Raw genomic sequence first — 21,163 nt, 5'->3', positions numbered from 1 at the left:
CATTCTTTACTACTGTGGTTTTGTTAAATGAATGCAGTAAAGGCTAAGTATGACACATTCTGTCCATATTCTGGCCCTGATCTTACAGTTGTCCGTTCAGACTCTTTTTAGAATTGTATCTTTTTATTTTAAATGTATGCTGTTTTTATCTCTTGACTTGAGAAGCTCTTGCTATCCTACAAATCATCTACGTGTTTTGCAACATAATGTTGCAGTCATGTTTGTTATGGTCAATATACTATAAAGATTACCTACTACAGTGATTAACTTAATGACTTAGGCATCGCTTAAGATAACAAGAAAATCTGAAATACTATGACGTAATTCTACCGCGCAAGACATGTAATGATCATAACCCGCCGGCAGAGGGCAGAAATGATACAACAATATATTACCCTGCCGGTCTTTAGACGTTTCCGAGAGGTACCTTCACTTCGTATTCTCAACAGGACAGATTTCCAACATTGTCTAAGATTATATATTGGACTGGAAAAAAGGATGTTGCAACTATCAGTAAAATACGTTTAAAACAAGTTCACCCTGATGCTCATCAAGGGTTGTTGTGATGACTCTATGATGCGCCCGTGGCTGCTTTTTTCTAAAACATATGAGACAAGAACTGAGGATGTCCCTGGGAGTGCAGAGTACAACATAAAATGCAAAATAAATGTGAGTCATAATAGTGTTCTTTTTCATTGTCTCCAAGCTGGGGACTCCCCAAGGTTTACACACTCCAGAGAAGAGTTGGAGGAATGGAAGGCTTGCACATTCCTGTTGGATGGCATAATACTTCCCATCAACAGAACGGGAGGGAATTGGAAAATAATCCCTCAAGTTTCCAGGTTGGAATAAAACCCTGTAATATAGGCTGAGAGGAGGAAATGGGGATCTCATAAACACGTTCTTTAGGTGTTTGGGATGCTGGTGCACATCTACAAACAAGATTGTGAGTATATTTGTGATTTGGGAGCATATTTGGATTAGACACAGCCAAATATCATTAAACAGATAGTCTGCACTTGATAGCTATTACTAAAGGACACAGTTGTGCACATATAGGCAAAGCTTGGAACTGGCTGCGCATGGTGCAGACATGTAGACAGACATTCCAACGTGGTGACACACACACACACACGCACACGCACGCACGCACGCACACACGCACACACACACACACACACACACACACACACACACACACACACACACACACACAGGTCGCAGTTATTGTCCTCCTGTCCACGGCTCATTTGGCTGCTGAGCTGCTTCGTTTACGGCAGGTGGGTAAAATTAGTTGTCCTGATTGGAAGTTTGTAGTTCTAACGGCACTGTGGCCAAATTCAAAAACGAACGAACAAACAAACAAACAAAAAACAAGTCTACTTTTTGTTTTTTTCTCCCCACAAAGTCTACACTTGTCAACACCTGTCTTCCAAGGTTCCGGATTTTTTGTCCACTGTGAGAAAAGAAAGCGTGTGTTGCTTCTGCCTTTTAGGACATTAATACAAAAAATATGGAAACAAGAGATTTTGTTTGCCAAACGCTTCAACAATCTAATTTAGAAACACACTCCTAAAAACTACTACTTGTGAGTTATGACTTTGAACTTGTGGAGTGTTTTATTTTCCGAGGAGCTCCTGAAGGCATCATGCAAGTGAGTGGTTTCCCACCGCGACGCGGGCTGCTCCATCATCAGAGAGTCCAAGTCAGTGCACACATGCGTTTTTTAGCCACTTTGGAGCCTTCCACTAGATACTAACTGGATATCGGAGTCCTGGCTGGTAAGTTTTTGTACCGTCCCAAGTGTCAGATTTGGGGTCAGGCAGTCCCGGTTTAGACACCTTTCACCGGGTTGCGGAGCGAGTGCAGTAGCGGTTCCACACATTTGGTTGTTAACTTACTTGACTCATTTCGGGCGAAACTTCAAAATACCAACCTCATCCCCTGGAATCTGCTGCCTGAACATTCTCGCCAAGTTGGTTTTTCGGGGGTACGTTTTAAATGAAGCGTCACTCGGTCATTGTTTTGTTTGGTTTGTTTGCATGTTTCGAGAGGCATTGGTGCAAGTTTAATCTCTGTGAAAGACATTTCATTTAAGGTTCCTTAACTTTTGCTTTAGGCGAGAACACTTACATGCATTTTAAACGCGTGTGTGTTTGTTTCTTTGCCATGGCAGATCACCATTTCCACAGGGGATCCATCAGGCATCCCACTGAGATTTCCCCCTGTTGTCAAAGGTAATACATATTTATTGAGTCCACGTGGAGTAAACAGAGACAATTTAGTCAGATCGAAGTTGACCAAATAATCCGTTTCGCATGTGATTTAATAGCACTGTTTCTGGAATATGTGCAGCTTTGCTTTACAGTATGTGGTGCCTGCTGTCAGCATGATCCCACTGAAAAGAGTGTTTACTGTAACTATGCAGCGAGACGGAGCCGTATGTTCACAGGTCTGCCTGCACACCTTTCAGGACGGCTGGTTGGACTCAGTTGCAACATGTTGTATTAAGCTGAGCGACAGGTATCATCACACCACCGTCCTCAAAGTGGGATATGGTCCCAGATCCTCCTCTCTGTTGGCGACAGGTTCTCCGATACTGGCGCAGAGTTCTGTCTTTCAAGTTGAACCCTCCTCTCCCTCATCTGAATCATTCTTTTTGGTCTTGGTTAGTCAGAACATGCATGTGCACTCACAGCACGTGCACACACACACACGCTCTCTCTCTCTTCCCTGTCTCCCCTGCACTCTAATCAAAGCCATATGTTCTCCAGGTCCTTTGCATGAACACTCTGTTGTGTTTCAACAGTTCTTAGTGAACCCAGCTGCTCTGCTGTCTTACTGAGGCAGAAATGGTTGAAACTGAAAGGAAACCTTCCTTTTTATTCTTTAGTAATTATCAGATTCTGTCTGCCATAGTCACATCCACTCATATCTCGTTTTCTCGCCTGTGTTTGTACATTGCATTGTTGTGGTTTTTTTTTACCTTTTTCTTGAATTACCCTGTATCTGTCCATCTTTTCTATGTGACCTTGTTTCATATCTGCGTGCTTTTATTTCCTTCATTAATAATACAATTAATAATCCATGATACAGAAGTTTAAACACTTCTGTCTTCAGGCAGGCTTTTGTCCAGACATTCAACATTTGCTATTTCAACCATAAAATCAGGAGATTTGATTATATTTGCATAACGCTTAAGAATTTTTCAGGCAAAATGTCACACCCTTAAAGAAATAAATGTTACGATATTAAACCATTGCACTGCGCCTGCATGTGCCTTTCTGTGAGCCCTGCAGCGTTTCCACTTATTTCTGGGTTTCAAACTGTGAATTGAGCCTCGCACTGGGCTGGACCTTTTCTCTGCTCACACTGTTGGAGCATTTAGGAGCTCTCCTGGTAAAACCCCTCCTGAATCTAAGATATGAATTTAGTGTGATCACTCCTGGCAGCTGATTGGTTTTATAAATCTTTCCAGGGTGTGTAGGCCCACGTTGCCTCCTTAGATGAACCAGCTGCCACTCTTCATTAAAAAACTGTGGTCTCGGGGGCCATAATGTGGCTTCTAAAACCTTTTAATCTTAGAAACCATTGTCGTTTGGCACCGTTACGTGACCATTACTAATATAAAATGTTGTCATGCGGGGACCCACTAGAAATGGCCACATGACTCATTTTGGATGCCGACCCAGAATATTTAATACTACTCCCTCCCTTTACTTGAAGACTAATGTGGTGCAAGGGTTGAGGGTTCTGCTTGTCTGGATAAAGTGCAGCTTCCATTCAGAGCCTTTTCCTCTGAAATTTGACTGGATGCACTTTTCCATTATTTTTCAACCACCTGAGTTTAAAGTCGGACCTCAGACACAGGTGGTGCAGGCCAGTGTGAGCACCCTTCCTAATGATTAAAGTCATGGATAGAAGCACTATCAGCAGCTGGTCTACGTCACTTTCTCTTCAGCTTGGTCCAACTGAAAGAATGCGATCCTATTGTGGTCATATGATGGGTCTTTTCTTCTCTGGCCCTCTGTGTTAAATGGAGAGGGGAGGTGGGGGGGTTGTTAACATTTAAGGGAACATTGCAGAGATTTTGGGGTCTGGGTGTTGGCATTAGCCACATTGTGCTGCACTTCAAATCTGTCACCCGTATAGCACAAGTTTTAATGCCACTGAAAAATCCTGAATGAAAACACGATCCGACCCGATCACTGACACTGTTGTTTTCACATGCTGCAAGTTTTTTTTCGGTCTGTGGCCCTGAAGCCCCGGGAAAGCTGCTTCTTCCTTTGACCGGCCTGTCATGCTGCTAGCTGACTCCAGTTGAGCTGAACCAGGTTATTAATGGCATATTTTGGGTCCAACTTCAAAGCTAGCTTCACAGGTTAACACTGCATCATCAGTGCTGTAGGAGCCCCTGTCTGCTGAGGTTAGCACCTCTTCCTCTGCTCTCCTGTGCTGAGCCCTAATCACATACCAAACTGTGAGTCATCACTTGGATGTGTTGTGAAATAATCCCTCATGAATGAACATTAGAAAAAGTCTTTTATGTGAGAGCAAAGACTGCCCCTTTCGAGGGAATAAAGGTCCAGAGTGTGTTCTCTTCCAGAGACCCAAACTCATTACGCATTATTGTCCCATTTCAGTGGACACCCACTGAGGCCAAACACAATGGGTTCAGTATTGGGATTGTCCTGTTTAATAACTGGGGGAGTGTCTCAGCTTGTAAGCAGCTGTGCCACATGGTGTATCGGTAATGATGAGCTGACGTGGGTGGGGGGGTTCTTGCTTACTTGGCTGATGCCGACCTTGATCCAACTTCAGAGGGGAAGGTCTACAGCCAATCTCCTGGTATTTCCCGCTTTTTTTTCTTTTTTTTTTGCTGTCTTTGGACAAATGTTGACTCACAACAGCACGGCTTCATGCAGTTTGTTAAAGACAAAGTGCAAAAACGATTTGTTGTCCCATGATGCAACAACAGTCTGCTTCAGTGTCCTGATACTTCCAAATGTGGACCCTGACAGAGGCTGTAAGATCAGAAACAAAACCATGTTGTAGGTATTATTACATGTTAGATGGCTGATGTTATAAGGACATACTTACAAGCTAACAATGAGACTCAGCGAGTCAAGTAGAAGTGATGGAAGGGTTTCTTGATCAGTGCACTCTGACCTGGTTTTGGGGTATATGTGCACGGAGGGGGGGTGGGGGGTTAGTTCCCAAGCTTGAGATTGAGCTTGGAAGAGCTATACTTTCATTGTTACAGTTAATTTGATAACTTGAGGGCAGTGTTCATGGATGTCGCTCTTTTTGGTGACAATAAGAGCTCTCAAGCTCTTTTTCACATGTTCGGGTTCCAGTTGATAACACACATTTCCATTTTTGTGTAATACTACCCTGCTAGTAATATTGGAGTGTTTTTATATTGGCCTATGGCAAACACAGCTGTTTATCACCCCCAGGCACGTGCCTTGCCTGAGCTATGCCATTAATGCCCCTCTGATCTATAATTGCAGAGCTTCAACCCCCGGTGTCCTTAAATGACATGGGCCTTAATGAGTCTGTGTAGGTTTGACAGTATGAAACATACCTGTGGATTTAACGCAGAAGAGTGTTGGTACTTTCCATGTTAATATTGCAAAACATCTGTCATTGATTTATTCCGCTGTTTCTGGCCATGTGTAGTTGCTCAGGTTCAGGAACAAGTTGATATTCAGCATTCTTTCTTGCAAGACTTGATTTGTCATTTGGAAACAATAATGCAGGCATCTACAAGCAGGTCAAATGAAAGCCTTTGTCTGTTCATTTCACAAAATACCAATAAAAATGTAATCATTGGATGGAGCAGGGCACAAATGGGACTATTGATGCAGCTTTATTGTGATAAAAGAGATGAATCAGCCATGCAGGACTGACAGAGATCTTGGAAGCTATATCAACAATGCTGAAGGGTTCTTTGCTGCACCTTTAACACTGCCCTTAAATGTGGTTGGACCTGTTAGTTGAGTGCAGCTGAGACAGTTGGCGTGAGGTGTTTTTAATAACAAAGACCATTATTTCCATATAGTCTGCACTGATTCTCTTTGCTTTGGTCATGAGTGTGTTGCCTGTATGCTGTGAAGCAAATGTGCAAGATTATTGGTGGGAGAACGAGCAGAATTCTGCTTTGTGTTTCAGTCAGAGCGATCCATTTTTGTTTAATGGGTAGAAGTGGAAAGTCAATTCAAGTGCAAACACCTACTCTATTGTGTTTTTGCTCTCCCCAGATTTCACCGACACTAAAGTCCTGCCAGTACTCTGCTGTATGACCAGGGTGTGTGTGTGTGTGTGTGTGTGTGTGTGAGAGTGTGTGTGTGCATGTAGTTGTAGCTTAATACTGTATTCCCCAAGTACAAGTAACAAGTAATATCAAATTGTTTAGTCTGAAAACATCTATTTTTAATTTAAATATGAGTATAATAAACCATTTAGTGTCACGTTGCCGTTGATTTTTCATTTGTCTGTGTTTGCGTTCTTTAATAATGAGAATTTTTATGATGGTAAGTAGATTAAATGCGTGCCTTATAGTTAAAGGCTGTACAAAGGGGGGGGCACAATGAGTGTGTGTGGCAGAACCAAATACCAACCTGACTTTTTTTTCAGTTCAGGAAAATGACAAAACCCTTTCAAGGCTGCTGCACTGCTCTCACTGTCAGCAGTGTTCAGTGCGGGGTCATAAGTGTGTACAAAAAGTCATTTCTGGCTTGGTGTCTAGGTTTTTGGCTTCTCCTGAGTTTTACTAAAGGTTTCTGAAACTCTTCTGGCAGTTCTGGCACAAACTGGGAACCTCATCTTCGTCGTGCTTTCCAAAGGAAAGAGATGAACTATTATGGATAAGGAAGACAAGTGTTTAACGTCTGCTTTCTCTCAGATCTATTAGATCACCATGTGGTGGAATTGAGCAATACCCTGAATGACAATGGCAACTGTAAGAGGAAAATAAAACCTCCATTCATAACCATGTAATACTTTGTATACAAATGGAGAATCTCTGTTGCACACAAATGCTGCACGTGTTTCATTTCAACCACATACAGGTTTTTAGGTGCCTCTTAAAGCTTTTAAAGTCACATAGCCTTCATCCAGTTGGACGGATATGTTCACCTGAGTATGAACTCGGGACATGGTTATCATTTCCAGTAACAGTTTAGAAAGTCCACCCTCTGTTGGCACCTTTCAAATAAATACTTGTAACTTGGGCTTTTGTCAGCTTAGAGAAATTGTGGACCAAAAAAATGACCTGCTAGAATCCGAAAGACTAATAGGTCTGCTAACCAGGCCGACAGGTTAATGTGAAAGCTGTTCCCATATTTCAGTTTTTAGAGAGGGTTGTGAAGAAAGACAGTTACGCGATCTAATATTCAACTTTATTGAATTAATCAAAATGCTTCTATTCCAAAAACTGCTGTGTCGAGCTTTATTCTTAGAGCTCCATCATGGGATTGTTTTGAAGGGTGTGAAATGTGTGTTTTTCCTTCCTGCTCGAAAAATTGTTCCAGTTGTTTTTGTCACAATGTCTCACAGTCTGCAGTGATTTTTTATTTTTTTTTTAGATCTAGATAAGAACGTAATGACAGAGGAGAGCATAGACGGAACCTAGAAAACTGGAAATGCTCCAAGTTTACTAAAAATGTCAGTTTCTGTTTTGGTCCACTTAACAGTCTTGACCTTTTACCCTCTATGTCTTCTAGTTATAATTTACAGCTCAAAACACATAAATGAATCATGAGAACCAGGCAGACCAGTCAACATGTTTACATGATCCTTGAAAAAAATTGAATCATTGCCTTAATCCAGCTGTAACGGAACAGCTGGAGTACATGTAAATGCAATAGTCCAACTAACATCGGAGTCCTCCTGATCCAATTGAGACACCCAAATGATGCGACTGGAAGTCAGTTTTCTCGGACTTTAACCTTAAGCGTATGGCGTATGACCCCGGAAAAAAGACACCCAAGAGTCACAGGGATAGCACGCATCTTATCTGCACAGTAACTAACGCGTATATTACGCATGCGATGAAAAAAGCTGTACATTGTCCACCTTTCTGTTGCTGCTTTTGTAAACTGGGACAAAGACCGAATTCCGACGGGACGCCATCGTTGAATTTTGAGGATAGCTCATTTAATTTATGAAAACGTACTGAACTGTTCCCTCTCTGTTTCTGTCTCTCAGGGCCTGCAAGTGAATAACAAGAAGACACATGTCAGGACAGATTGGAGCTGCTGCTGCAGACACACACACGGCCTTGTAAGCTGGGACTGTGAAGCATATTATCAAGGAAATTCCTCAATCCTCCAGGGCCACCTCCGTGGGTTCTTTATCTGCCCGTTTGTTCAGCTGCATAAGCTTCTGTTTCCACAACACACTCACTCACAACATACTCTGTGTGCATGTTCTGTCTAGGACACTTAAGAGGTCAGTGGAAGCTGAATTTATTATTTATTTATTCCTGGGGGGGAAAAAATTATATGCACCCGTTCAGGCAGCATCAGTTTTTCTTCCAAGTTGCAAAAAAAAGGACACTCTTGGAAGGACACAATGTCAACAAAAGCTAGTCAGACCCCAGCTGAAGCTGCAGTCGTGGATCGGTGCAGCACGGCTCCATCGAGTAGCAGCAAACCCACCAGGGAGGTCAGAAATACCAACGCCAACCAAGAATTACAGCGATACTATGATCAGCTGTGGAATTCAAATCAGCGGAGCAGCCCACCGCTGATCTTTTACAGGAAGTTGCCCTGTGACGGTGAGAAAGGGCTCATCCCAAATGAGGCCCTTTCAAACGCCTGTTTAGACCGCAGCTCAGGGGGCTGTGAGGAACCTTATCAAGAGCTCTCAACTGGTACTGACGGAATAGCCAATGTGGTTCCTCTGATAAGTTCAGAGGGAACACCGTGCCAGCTGGACAGTCCAGGAGAGGGTGGCCAAGCAGACAGAAACAGAACTGGCAGCAGCCACTGCTCCTCTACTATGTCTACCCCTCAAATGATCCCAAATATCGACTGTTGCCTGAGCCACACATCCAGTCATCTGAGCCCTGTGCACAGCCCTTGCTTCGGCTCCAGCCCCACGCAGCAAAAACAGCGACGTGGCCGACGCAGCAGCTTGCCCGTGTCCATGATGGCTTTCCATAAGGTAATTTATATGCAGCTGCATTAAATGAGCATTACAGAAAGCTTGCATTACGTGTTCTCTCGTCTGTGATTGTGCTGTAGATGGAAACGCTTTCGCGTGTTAATCAGGTTTCCATTATTTCCGCCACCAGACATCCTGCGCTTCAGCCAGCGAACCGAACTCTTCAGTGTCATCTCCTTGTAACTCCCCCCTTCTTAACCATCAGCAGCGCCATCGAGAAGGCCACTTCCAACGATACCGCAGCAAAGATGGCTACTCCAGTTTGGAGAGGCTCAACCGAAGGCCCAGGGTTAACAAACACTCCCTCCAGAAATTATTCCCACGGAGGGCATCGCTGCAAACTGTAATCACCACTGGGAGGAGCGGGCTGTCATCCTCACCGGGGAGCAGAGACTGCAGCGAGGACAGCAGCGGCAGCGGCAGCGACGGGGACGGGGACGGGGACGGGGAGGAACTGTTAGACCACACAGAGTTCATTAGGAACCGTAAAGAACGCTCCACTGTCCTGGTGAGGCGCTTCTACAAAAATAATCAAAAGGTATCAGCCGACCCGTCTGCTGACGTGCAAAATTCCATTAAAATGTGGCGGAATGTCTCTTTCTGGAGAAACATGTTGAGCTGTCATTGTGTTCTTTCTATAGATGACTAAATCAGTGTGTACTGGGACAAGAGCGATTGTCCGAGCGCTGCCCTCAGGACACATATCAGAGGAGGTCTGGAAGTCGGTGGGCACTTATAGAAACTGGCGGCCCACTAAGAAGGAGATAGGACCAATCCTGATGTGTGGCCGAAGAAAGAAAGATGAATTCAGAGTCTGCAGGGAAATGCAGCGTCTGGTCTGGCCTGGAATCATGGACCAAATGGTAAGAGTAGAACACTGACACGCACGCCGCAGCATCGGCTGTAAAACTCCACAGGTGACACAGCAGCTAGCGGTGAATTATCGCTGCTGTGGCCTGATCGGGGTTACAGTTCACTGGGGCACGATTCAGGGCTTCTGCCGTTCTGCTGTTGGATTAAAAGTGCATTTCTTAGAGACTGATTATTTATTTGAAGATAAGGTTTCAAGATTGACAGCCCCCCCACCCCCACAACACACACACACACACACACACACACACACAGAGCCATGTACACACACACACACACACAGACACATACAAGGGCTCTTTGTTAGAAGGTCTTGCCACAGATTTTTTTTTGTCTTTTTACTTCGGCTTTTTTTTTCATTTTGCTTTATTACTTTATTTTAGAGGAAGTGAGTGAGTGTGTGTGTGTGTGTGTGTGTGTGCTTTTGTACTTGCGCCATATTGAGTGCCAAAATCCACATTCTACTAGCAAAGTGAGGACATTTTTGGGAGGTGAGGACATTTCCTTTTCTTCTCACAACTTCAAAGGACTGTTTAGGGGTAAAGACGTGGTTTGAAGGTTGAGGTTAGAATGAGGTTTCGGGTAAGGTTAGCTTTAGGGCAAGGGTTGAGCTTAATAGTGATGGTTAGGATAAGCAGCTGGGTAATGTACTATTTCAATGAAAGTCCTCACAAAGACAGAAGTACAAGTGTGTGTGTGTGCATGTGTAAATGGCCTGAGCAGAACTGGCATCTGTATGAAAGCTATGGACCTTCAGAGTGGAAAGATGGTAAATTGGCAAGTGTGAAAGTTAGAGAGCAGAGGGAAAAAGTCAGGACAACGGTGCTCTGTTATAACTCAGTTTCCAAGTTAGAGAATGTGTTTCCCAACATGAAAACGTCTTGCAGCAACTGTTCATCCTTGGCATCCGTAATTCTTTCATCAGCCTTCTTTAGAACTTGAAATGTCTGGGAACAAAACCCACAGTGCTTGAAGACCAAATTGTGCTGTTTTCATGTCAAATAATCTACTATACTTGTCTTTACTTCTCAGCTAATTCCAGCTCTGGCTCAGGGATCTATTATCTGAAATATGAGGCTTTTCTGGCTGTTTGTGCCTCATCTCCATAGACGAGTGCACTCCGTAATCTATGTGTATAAGAACACAATATGCATTGATGCGATCCTCTGTTTTAATATGCTTGTACAGCCACAGCAGAGACAAGTACTGTCTACATTTTGTCACGTGGACAGGGGCCTGATCCCCTCGCTCACACGCTCACACTCGTGTGCACGCTGCAATGTGGTTTCTTACTTTGCCAAAGTGTTTTTACGAGTCCTCTGTGGTCGTTGTATATGGGCTGGGATAGGTCCAGGCCCAACTGCTTTAATAATGAGCCTATTGAAAATGGGGGTGTTGCCAGGACTTTCCTTGTCAAAACACCATCTGAGCTACTCCTGCAAGGTCATCAGAGAAACTCAGTGAGCAGCAGCGAGCTGCAGCAGTGCTGTCAACTGGCTAATAAAAGCACTATGAAAAATGTGGGAACACGGCCCACTGCAAATGGAAGCCTTGGAAATATGTGGATGCGCGGTAACGTATTTCCACTGTAGTGGCTAACACCACAAAGAGAGATATGACTTTACTAAACTCTGTGGTCATTGACTGACACCAGCACATGCATTAAAAAAGGAAAGCATCTTATAGAATAAGCAACAGGCGCGGCTGATTGATTCATAGGGGAATACTGAAATTCACTGACCCATGGAATTTTGAAATGTAAGAAAATGGCCCAGCTACAGAGTGAGTACTACAGTGCAGTGATGCTGGCGTCAATGACCTTGTTCTGGTCCCAGAACCCTGCTGGCAAACAGATATGTCCTTGAACGAGCGAACAGTATAAATCAGAATTGTGTTGTCCACTCCCGCGTGTTTTTTGACACACAGCCATATTTTAAACAGGAACCTGATTCATGAGCCTGAAATCCCTTCATTACTGGCTCTGAGAGGAGTTTTCTGCAGGTATGCCGTGGCCCCTGCGTTTATTGCTACAGCTAATGAGCCCAAAAACACAAGATTATATCAAGGTGGGATTGGAGGAGGGCAACAGTAAATGGGAAGCAGAGGAGGGTAAAACAGAGAATGTTAGAGTTTAACAGTGAAAAGAAACACATACCAAAAAAAGGAGAAAAGCCATGGTCAACAACAGCTGCTTTATTTTAGAGTTATTCTCACAGGTTTACCTGAAGGGCTGCGTGAATGACCTGAATTATTCCTGGAATTATTCATCGATTCCATAAGTCACCAGCAGACGTTACACTAAGGTTCCAGCAATCACAATGAAAATATACTCTGGCTTTATCTGCGGAATGGTGAATAGGTGCTACTATTCCTGCTCTGTTGGTGTAAAAAAAACCCAGCTGTAACGTGCACGTGTTAAATGGAAACTTAGACCCGTTGTTTTGCTCCCATTCGTTGGTGCAACTTTGATGGAGCCCCGTCATACACCCCTGGAACAGACATCTAACCGTTTCTGGAGAAGCATTTCTTTGTTTACTGGTTAACGGGTGTCCACTAGTTACACTGCAGCTGAATCCTTGAATCTTCTAAAACCAGCAGAGATGAATGTGGCGACGCTATAACTCCCAGTTTGAAGGCTGTGGGTGGATGCTCATAAATATACCAGTTTTCCATAATTGAGGATTCAAATAGTCTCTGCAGATGGGAATACAGTCTGCTCTCTGAGGGCACTTTGTGCTTTTTCAGTTTCCCTGAATTATTCTGTGTACTTCCAAGATTATCCACCGTGGGAAGATCCATGGTTTCCTCTGAGTTCTTAGTCATCTCTCCTCTATATAACTAAAAGATTGTAACATGTACATTGTGATTGCAGCTATTTTTGAAGCACTTTATAAAATCATTTTGGTTTACCCGTCCGTTTATGATGCTTTATTATAAAGTCCTATGAAGTGCACGTGCCTGTTTGTTTACCCGTGTCACTCCCTGAAAATCTAAACAGTGTAACAGCATATTGCAGTGCATGTTCCAAAGAACGGATATTAATTTCCCTCTTTATTGCAGCCAAGATATCAGTGTGCTGGCCAGAGTCATTACTGGAACCCCTTAAAAAAGTCGTTTAAACAGAATGACCTTTTTATGAGCATGCACATACAACCAGCGGACATTTAGCAGGAGTAATGGCACAACTTCCACGTGGAACAAGCAGCGTTTTAATCTCGGTGGTCGTGAGATTATATTTGCTGAAGCCAAATTACCTACTAAAAAAGATGGAGAGCGTTAATTAGCACTGTCTTATTCCATTGCAAGTGCTATATTCACCCAAGTCACATCCAGATGGGCTGTTATCAGGGGTGATCCTAAATTGAAAGCAAGGTTTAATTGTAAACATTTATGGGCATCCATTGCTTGCAGATTAAATCTGCTGCAGGGTTCGAGTCACCCAGACTCTGGCGGCACTGTCTCTGCCGTCACATCGCTGAAATTTGCCATCAGCAACGCTTCAGAGAAAACATAAACAAGGCCCATGGAGTGGGTTGTTGTGATTTCATCACCTTAAGCAATATTTACACTCTTCTTGAACAGTGGAATTAATTAATGACTGACGTGGGTGAAGGTCAACAATTGTATGAGGGGAGCAGAACACCGATCATTTAAATCTGGAAGAAGACAACACAGCATCGCATATTCATCACAATAAATCAGAGTGTGTGTAATCACGGTAAACAACAGGTCATTACATTAGTCATAATGGGTGGTTTATTCATACACACACACACACACACCCCTACCCCTACCGTCTGTATATGTCACACTCATTTAACCTCTGTCAGTCAACCTAATGTTCTCTCACTGTGAGTTGTGCTGCTACAAAGGAATGTGCCGAGCTGGTCGCTCTCACTCAGCTGGGTGTTGCAGATTAGCTAGAGATTAGTGTGTGTGTGTGTTCTGAGGGGGTGTTTTGTCTTAGTTGCACAGAAAGAGGGCAGAAGCACAGTAAATATCAAACATGCCTGTGCGAGGAGCACTGTTTTCATCAATAACATCCCCTCGGATAGCTTGTGAGGCCTTGGTCTCTCCCAGCTCCGTCTGTTTACACCTCGATCTTTTTCTGTGACACATTCCATCTGTTTGTCTTCTGTTGGGTGACAGGGGAGTGTGAAAACCTGCACGCCAGTGGGTTTTTGCTCTGTGGGCCTCTCACATGGCTGCAGTATTGTTGGGAAATGACACAACTTCTCCAACCGGGAGAACCATCCCAGTGCAGCTCCAGAGCAGAGGTTGTTCAATTCCCAACAGACACAAATAAAATTCAGCAGTGGAGAATTTTGACCCCTGATGTATCAAAACTCCCTACTAGTTTCTTTTTGACATCCCTTTTAAATATTTTCCACACAGATCCCACATACTTCAACCTCATTTTAGGATGATCTGTTTTTGTTTATATATATATATTTACTTCACCCAGTTTGCCACTGCAATTTTCCCCCCTGTTCACAGAACTAAATAGCATATGTCTCTTCTGCTCGTTCACCAGTCATGGTGTCGCTGTCCTTTGTTGAGAGATGGATGGATAGATGGGTGATTTGGATAAAAAGAAACACAATTGTCCTCAAAGCAGCTGTAGGTCATGTTTTTGTCATTGTTACAATTAAACAATTATAAAAAATAGCCTGCCCCCATTGTAAATTAATAGACCGGCAGATTCGGAGCTCTCCCAGAGGGCATTTATGCATGTGAAATGCTTTAGATTGTTCCACCATTCAGGAACAGCTTTATTCAGTGTGAACGTCGCAGATATGAACCTGTGCTGGTGGAACTTGGGAGTAACGGTGAGCTGCCAAAAAGCAGTCTTTGGGGCCCCCTACTGGACAAGAGATGCCATTGTACCTATAAGTATTTAAAATTGAGAATGCAGCCGAAACAGCTGAGGAGTGATTTGAGAAAGGGTGACGAAAACCCTGTAATTCCTGTTGTTCATAACAAAAAAGAAACCCTTTCATTGCTTCCTACTTCTTTGATGGAAATACTTTTAAAGGATTGCTGTATATGAACGTTTCACATGAAACATGTCTTTCCCCTGAGGTGAGGAGTTGACAGAGTGGCCTGGAGGAGACTGCGACGGTGTTCTGGTACCACCAGAGGACAGCACCTCTGTGGAAATAAAGAGGATGTTTGCACGTTCTGTCATTATCCCTGTCAATCGTCTGGGGTAATCTAAAACTGTGCGTAACGCTGAGGCGCGCTGAGGAGATGGTGTCTGTTTCAGGAGCAGAAATGGGTGTTGCTGCCAGCAGGGGTTCACATGTGACGGCAGCGACGCAATCAATGTAGTAGCCTGTGACAGTGAAGATCAAGCCCTCTGTAGGGATTCAGACCTTTGCTAACATGCCTTTGCTCACTCATACAATAAGCGTTTTCCTTTTCAGAGCAGCATGATTCACAGTTCTCAGAGTTTGCGGCATTCTGCTGACACTCAGTGACATCTGTTTATTTACAAGAGCCTCCATGACAGGCTCTTACAGATCACTTCTAATGTAAAAGCAGGGGGAGCATCTGAGGGGTCAGCAGGAAGATCACTTCAACTAAGAAAATGATTGGTCTTTGATTAGAAGTTGGCATGGAAACATGCTGATAACAAGGATCAATTGGCCATTCCTTGGTTTGTGTTGGTTTAATGGCTGCCCAGGCCTAAAAACATGGCTCGAGCTGAGCCATTAGGCCACTTTAAAGGCAGTTTGGGTTCCTTACAGCTTGAGGCTTCAGGGAGAATGATTTGATGGCCCTTCTCTGCACAGTCACCATTTTAACCGTGTTTGGCTCTGTCTTTTTTTATAGTTAACACTTAAAAAGTATTGATGTGGCTAAAAGCCCACATGAACCAGGCCACGGCCCCTGATTGAACCCCTGCTGGTTTATTTAGGGTTCCGGTAAAAACACAGAGATCTTATTTGTGCTTTGTCATCAGGCTGCTGGTGGAGGATCAATCCAAACCTTGTAAACTTCTCGGTGGTAAATGTGTGCCGATAAGATCTCCTTTTGTGCTCGCTGGATTGTCATGGGACATAACCTAATATGGGGGTTACCTCAGTATTTGGAAGCAATCTCTGAGTGTCTTTCTCCCCTCATCTTGGCTTCACTTTCCATGGTATCTTTCCTCCTCATTCTTTTTCATTCACTGATGCTCCCTCTCTCCCTCTCTCTCTCTCTCTCTCCACTCGAGCGTCCTCTCTCACTCGTAGAAGTATACACAGGCTCAGAGTGATTGGAATGATTTTTCTTGTATTCTCTCCAGTATATCCCTGTGTGATACAGTAAGTAAATAGTTTACTACGACGAGCTCTGCTTGCACTTGAGGACCATTCTTTCATTCATTGTGTTCTGCAGCTTGGAGGAATTGAACTGAAGGGTTACATTTCTTTCTGGTGAGTGTTGGAGCAAAGGGGATTTGTTGGGTTTCCTTAAAGTGAATGTGTGGCGAGATGGAGACGCTGAAGGTCCGAGTTCAGCGGCGCTCTTCAGCTTCAGATAAAGTAGATCGAGGTTGAGCTGGTTTTCAGTTTTGAACTGGAATTTTGTTTTTTCTGGGATTTATTCAGGCAAATCAAGTGGTGTGGAAGCAGTTTTCTCACCCTAATACACTGGACTGCAGGGATGGAGCTGTAAAAGTATTCAAGCAACAGTATTTAACGAGGCCAAGTGCCAGAGGGGTTCAGATGGAATCTTTACGAGTTATGGACATTCATCGGGCTTATCTCCGGGCTGTCTGACCAGAGCTGTGTGCTGTTATGTAGGAGAGCCCGCTGTAGTATGACATCATGAGAACTGTAGGGGTAGAATAGGGGAAGTGCAGCACTGTGGTGCGGTCCCACAGGGAATGCTGGGTAATGTGTTCCAGGTTGGTTTGGCCCTCGCTGTGACCCCGCTGCTTTCCTCTCCCAGACTCAAACTCCTCCGTCATGTTTTTGTTCTGTTGTCCTTCCCCCAGCTAGCTTCTTCTGGGTGTTTCCTGTAATAGCATTGCATCTTTGAGTAAACACACTCATTTTCTTTAGTCTCAACCACGTGCTGCATGGCAGAGAGTGTGATTTGGTCACAACTAGAGCCGGAAACACGGTTTTTAGAACATGGCATTTAACAAAAGATAGCAAAATTCTATGTGTTTTTTCTTATGTGACATCTAAATTAAAAAGGTTAATATAGAAATAAAGTGTGTGTTTCTTATAAATTCATATTGGCACCAGGAATCTAAATGACCTGTTGCTGTCAAAGGGGCATTTTCTGCGGTTTCCTCTAAAAGAGGCTGTTCAGCAGCCACTAATCGGTGAGCGATTGTCTTTTTCAAACCTTTGTGGTGGTGCAGCAGGTTCACAGTGGACCTCTGGGTCCAGGGCACATTATGATCCAGATGCCATAACCTCGCTAAAGGTGTGAGGCAGTAACTGTGGACATGGGCCCGGCTCTGGGATATTTTAGTGAAACGACTCCTTGTGAAATTCAACAGGCGATTCTGATTTAAGCCCCCCTCCACCTCCCTCTTCCTCTGCCTCTCTGTGCTTTTTCTCTTCGCCTTATTTAATGTCTTTCCTGCTGCACCGTCCGTTACCACATCCTCCTCCACTTCATCTTTTTCTCTCCTCTTCTGCTTTGTCTTCATAGAATATGTCTTCCTGCCCTGAACAACTTTGCACAAATGGATCTGTTTTTCCTTTTTTTTTTTTTTGCTTCCTGCACATTTATTCAGTCTGTCTTCTTTTGCAGTTCATCCTCATTAGTTCTTTTTACCCAGTGACCTTCACCCATCATGCATTATCGCTCTATTCTCTCCAGCTGCACCAACATTAACAACGTGTACATTTATTTGGAATTCCTTTTCAGATAGAGATTCAGACCTTGGGATGATGTTTTTCCAAAGGTCCGAAACCGTGTCTGCGTGCTTTAACGTTTACGGAATTTGATTTAGCATTCGGCATCTTTATGCGCCATGTTTAAAATTGTACCTTTGAAATGTCATCAGCAGAGAATCTAAGTACATTTTTACATAATTGATTGTCACACACATGCGCTGTTTCTATGCAGATGGACTTTCCTGGGATTTTCAGGGATTTCTAAATGCTCTTGATTGATCACAAACAGATTTGCAGCCGATTGTTAATAGAATATTTCCGACATCTGAAAACTTTTCGATTTGACTGCGTTTGAATACTGGACGGATTTGTCGGTGTATATTATCCCACATGGTCATGTGATCTCTTTTATTCAAAGCAGATGCTCAGACACGAGGCTCCTCTCGTCTCAGCCGCACTGACTCCAGAAAGCATTTTACATGTTCCCGAGTATTTTTGTGTGAGCATTAAAACATAGCGTTTTTGAGCAGTCAGCAGTGAAGCTGTCCAGACTCGGGCCGTAGAAAAGCAAACATAACTTTTGGAGATAGGTACTGCAAGAGAAAAGGTTGCAGCTGAACTAGGACGGCATAAGGGCGTCTGGAAAGCAGCGTTTACTCAGCCGCCAGCATACCCCCATCACACGTGTGTGTGGAAGCGCAGGCCAGCAACCGCAGGTTCAACATGCTTTTGCACTCTTTTCCATATTCAGCTTTAGATGGAGCATATCTGCTTGCCATGTTTGGGTGTGCTTGGTTTATACCTTTTGATTTGTTTTCCTCGGCCCGGGGGGGGTGGGGTTAGGAGGGTTTTGGTGCTGAGATACCAGGGCTGCTGCGCATACCTGGCTGCTCGCTGAGAGTTCAAACATGATGTTTTGGGCGGGAAGGTTTGCATGTTCTTTCCAGTGCTTTGACCTCACTTCTTATCTTCAGCTTTACCAATAACCTGGACTAAATGTGAAACTAAAATGAGGAGCCTAGTAGGCTGGAACAAGCTCACACATCATGTATAAACAATCCATCCGAAGGTGTAACCAGCTCCTATTTCTCCAACTCTCATTTTTTTATGTGCATGGTAGAGTCTTTCCAGTATTTTTCAAGGTGGATGTCTCTAAGCTAATGCTGTATTTCTGCTGGTTCGTGCTTGTAGCTGTACTAACTCACAAAAGAAAGAAATATTTGTGACTTACAAAAAAGTAGGTAGTTTTACAAATGAGCATTGGAGCCCTAAAATAACCAACATGTTGACAAATGTCAGAAGTCTACATGCATAAGCTGCAGCGCTGACGTCTCTCCTTTTGACCTCGGCTGAGTCCCCAGACCAGAATAACAGGGTTCGTTTAACACTGACCCCCCCCCCCCCCCCCCCCCGTAACCTCAGCAAACCTTGACCCTCCATAATGCTTCTAAAAGTAGAATTTGTTTAAAACCGTGTTTCTGTCACTCATGGTGTGAGTGTGTGTGTGTGTGTGTGTGTGTGTGTGTGTGTTAGGGTTAGGAGAGGGTTAGGGTTTGGGTTAGTTAGGTGCACACACGCAGGTGTGTGTGTGTGCACCCCCATGTGTGTGTGTGCAGGGGGCCAGTGACACCTTTACAAGCTGGTCTGCTTCCATGTGAATACTTGTGTGTGTGTGTGTGTGTGACCTTGTGATAGCATGACCAGATTTGATTTGTGGCATTGTCTGTGTGAGTGGCAGCCAGTGATGGAATTTACAGTACAGACATATTCACAATCTTGGTCTCTGATTATCAGTATTGGAGATTATTCCAAGTAATTGAAGGGGAGTGAGTGTGTAACAGGGAGAGATAGTATGAGGGGAGGGTGTCATCTTTAGTTAGTGTGCGTTTGTGTGTGTGTGTGTGTGTGTGACATCAAAGAGAAGCTAAGTGGGTGGGTGGGTGGATTACGGGAAGACAGCCTGACCCTCTCCAGTGGTCTGCATTTTCAGTCCATGCTGTATGTCTCCGGCGTGCACATACTTGCTTGACTCACTCAATGTTTTCACGTGTAGATTTTATACATGTGTGTATCTGTGTGTCTGTGTGTGAATTCCAGCTCTAAGTTCAGTAGATCTGTGCGGTGCCCCTTGCTAATCCTTTCCCAGAATGGCTGTTGCCAGGCAGAGAAATTCCCCAATGGTGCGTTGATGGGACGTAATAGTGAAACTCATTGCTGGTAATATGAAATCGTTGTTTGTTGTATTTTTACAGTATATTCTATTTTGGGTTTCGAGTGGAGGGTCACAGGAGAAATGATTACTGTAGAATCCACAGCTCAAGTTTTAGTTGGAATCCTAAACCTAAAAAAGTGAACTTTTTCATTCTTGGCACTGCGTAGCCAAAAACCAAGTAATTGATTTCACCAGATAAGCAGAGTTTAATCTGCTGCACTAGAATAAGAGCATGCAGTGGGGAATATTGGAACTCCAATAAAAACCCTAGGAATAATGCCTGCTGCATATAGAGGAGGATATCTTGAAGTTGGGGTGTTTTCTTTAGGAAAAGCACAGCCAGTGCAACAGTGACCCACCTGACTGAGCTAAATCATTAGCATTTCCTCTACAGACCAAGTGTAATACGATATATCAAGCTATATTTGTTGCGGTTGTTGTATGGGCCTCCAGTTGTGCTCAGGGATGATCGGTACTGTCTGGAACATACGAGAAGGAATCATTGATATTGGATGACCTAGCTTTGTGTAATTGGCCTGAGATGCAATTACTCCCCCATACGTTTGATATTACTGCCTCACATTACAAAGACTACACACAGGCAACATTTTCTCATATTTACCACATGTACAGTGTGTGTAACCTAAACTGCACCGAAGCTGCCTATCACGGAGTGTGTGAGGACAGCTGCTCCACGTCCAAGCCTTGCCACTACATTCCCTACTGTTCCCTTTGAAGCTTGACGCTGTTAAAACTGTATGCACGGCTCGTCCTGCTTCATCAGCCACCTGTTACATCTCCTCCAAAACTAAAGCATCTTCCTCACATTCAGAGCCAGTCCTCAGTACATGTGATATTTATAAATATATATGTATATATTTTTTTTTTTTTTTTTTCCTTTTTTTAAAATTCTTTCTATAATTCTTATTTCTTTTGTTGTGCCCCCCCCATATTCTTGATTGTGTCTCCACTCTCTCACCCACTGAACGTGCAGCACGGTACGTTCCGTTTCCCTCAGGATGGCTCCGATCTGACAACAGCTCGGTCTGTGCCCCGTGCAGGAAAC

At 43.8% G+C, this 21,163-nt stretch overlaps 1 protein-coding gene across 10 annotated transcripts in view; it reads left to right on the top strand.

The window, feature by feature from the left end:
• Nucleotides 1-1,321: 1,321 nt before the first annotated feature.
• plce1 (phospholipase C, epsilon 1) overlaps nucleotides 1,322-21,163 on the top strand; it is a 49,051-nt gene continuing 29,209 nt past the window's right edge. Inside the window, exons 1-6 of one of the 10 annotated variants that reach the window (XM_029841511.1) lie at nucleotides 1,326-1,781; nucleotides 2,177-2,237; nucleotides 8,212-8,347; nucleotides 8,443-9,171; nucleotides 9,302-9,709; nucleotides 9,813-10,034. In XM_029841511.1, the coding sequence (XP_029697371.1) occupies nucleotides 8,578-9,171; nucleotides 9,302-9,709; nucleotides 9,813-10,034 (1,224 nt within the window). In that variant the 5' untranslated portion in view covers nucleotides 1,326-1,781; nucleotides 2,177-2,237; nucleotides 8,212-8,347; nucleotides 8,443-8,577. Of the gene's footprint in view, nucleotides 1,782-1,810; nucleotides 1,991-2,176; nucleotides 2,238-8,211; nucleotides 9,172-9,301; nucleotides 9,710-9,812; nucleotides 10,035-21,163 lie in introns of those variants that run through there. The other 9 variants (XM_029841815.1, XR_003889573.1, XM_029841478.1 and 6 more) reach the window with 9 other exon arrangements.

Source organism: Takifugu rubripes, chromosome 1, assembly GCF_901000725.2.
Source record: "Takifugu rubripes chromosome 1, fTakRub1.2, whole genome shotgun sequence".
In the NCBI taxonomy this organism is placed as follows: Eukaryota; Metazoa; Chordata; class Actinopteri; order Tetraodontiformes; family Tetraodontidae; genus Takifugu; species Takifugu rubripes.
This window is presented reverse-complemented; position numbering and strand designations above follow the sequence as displayed.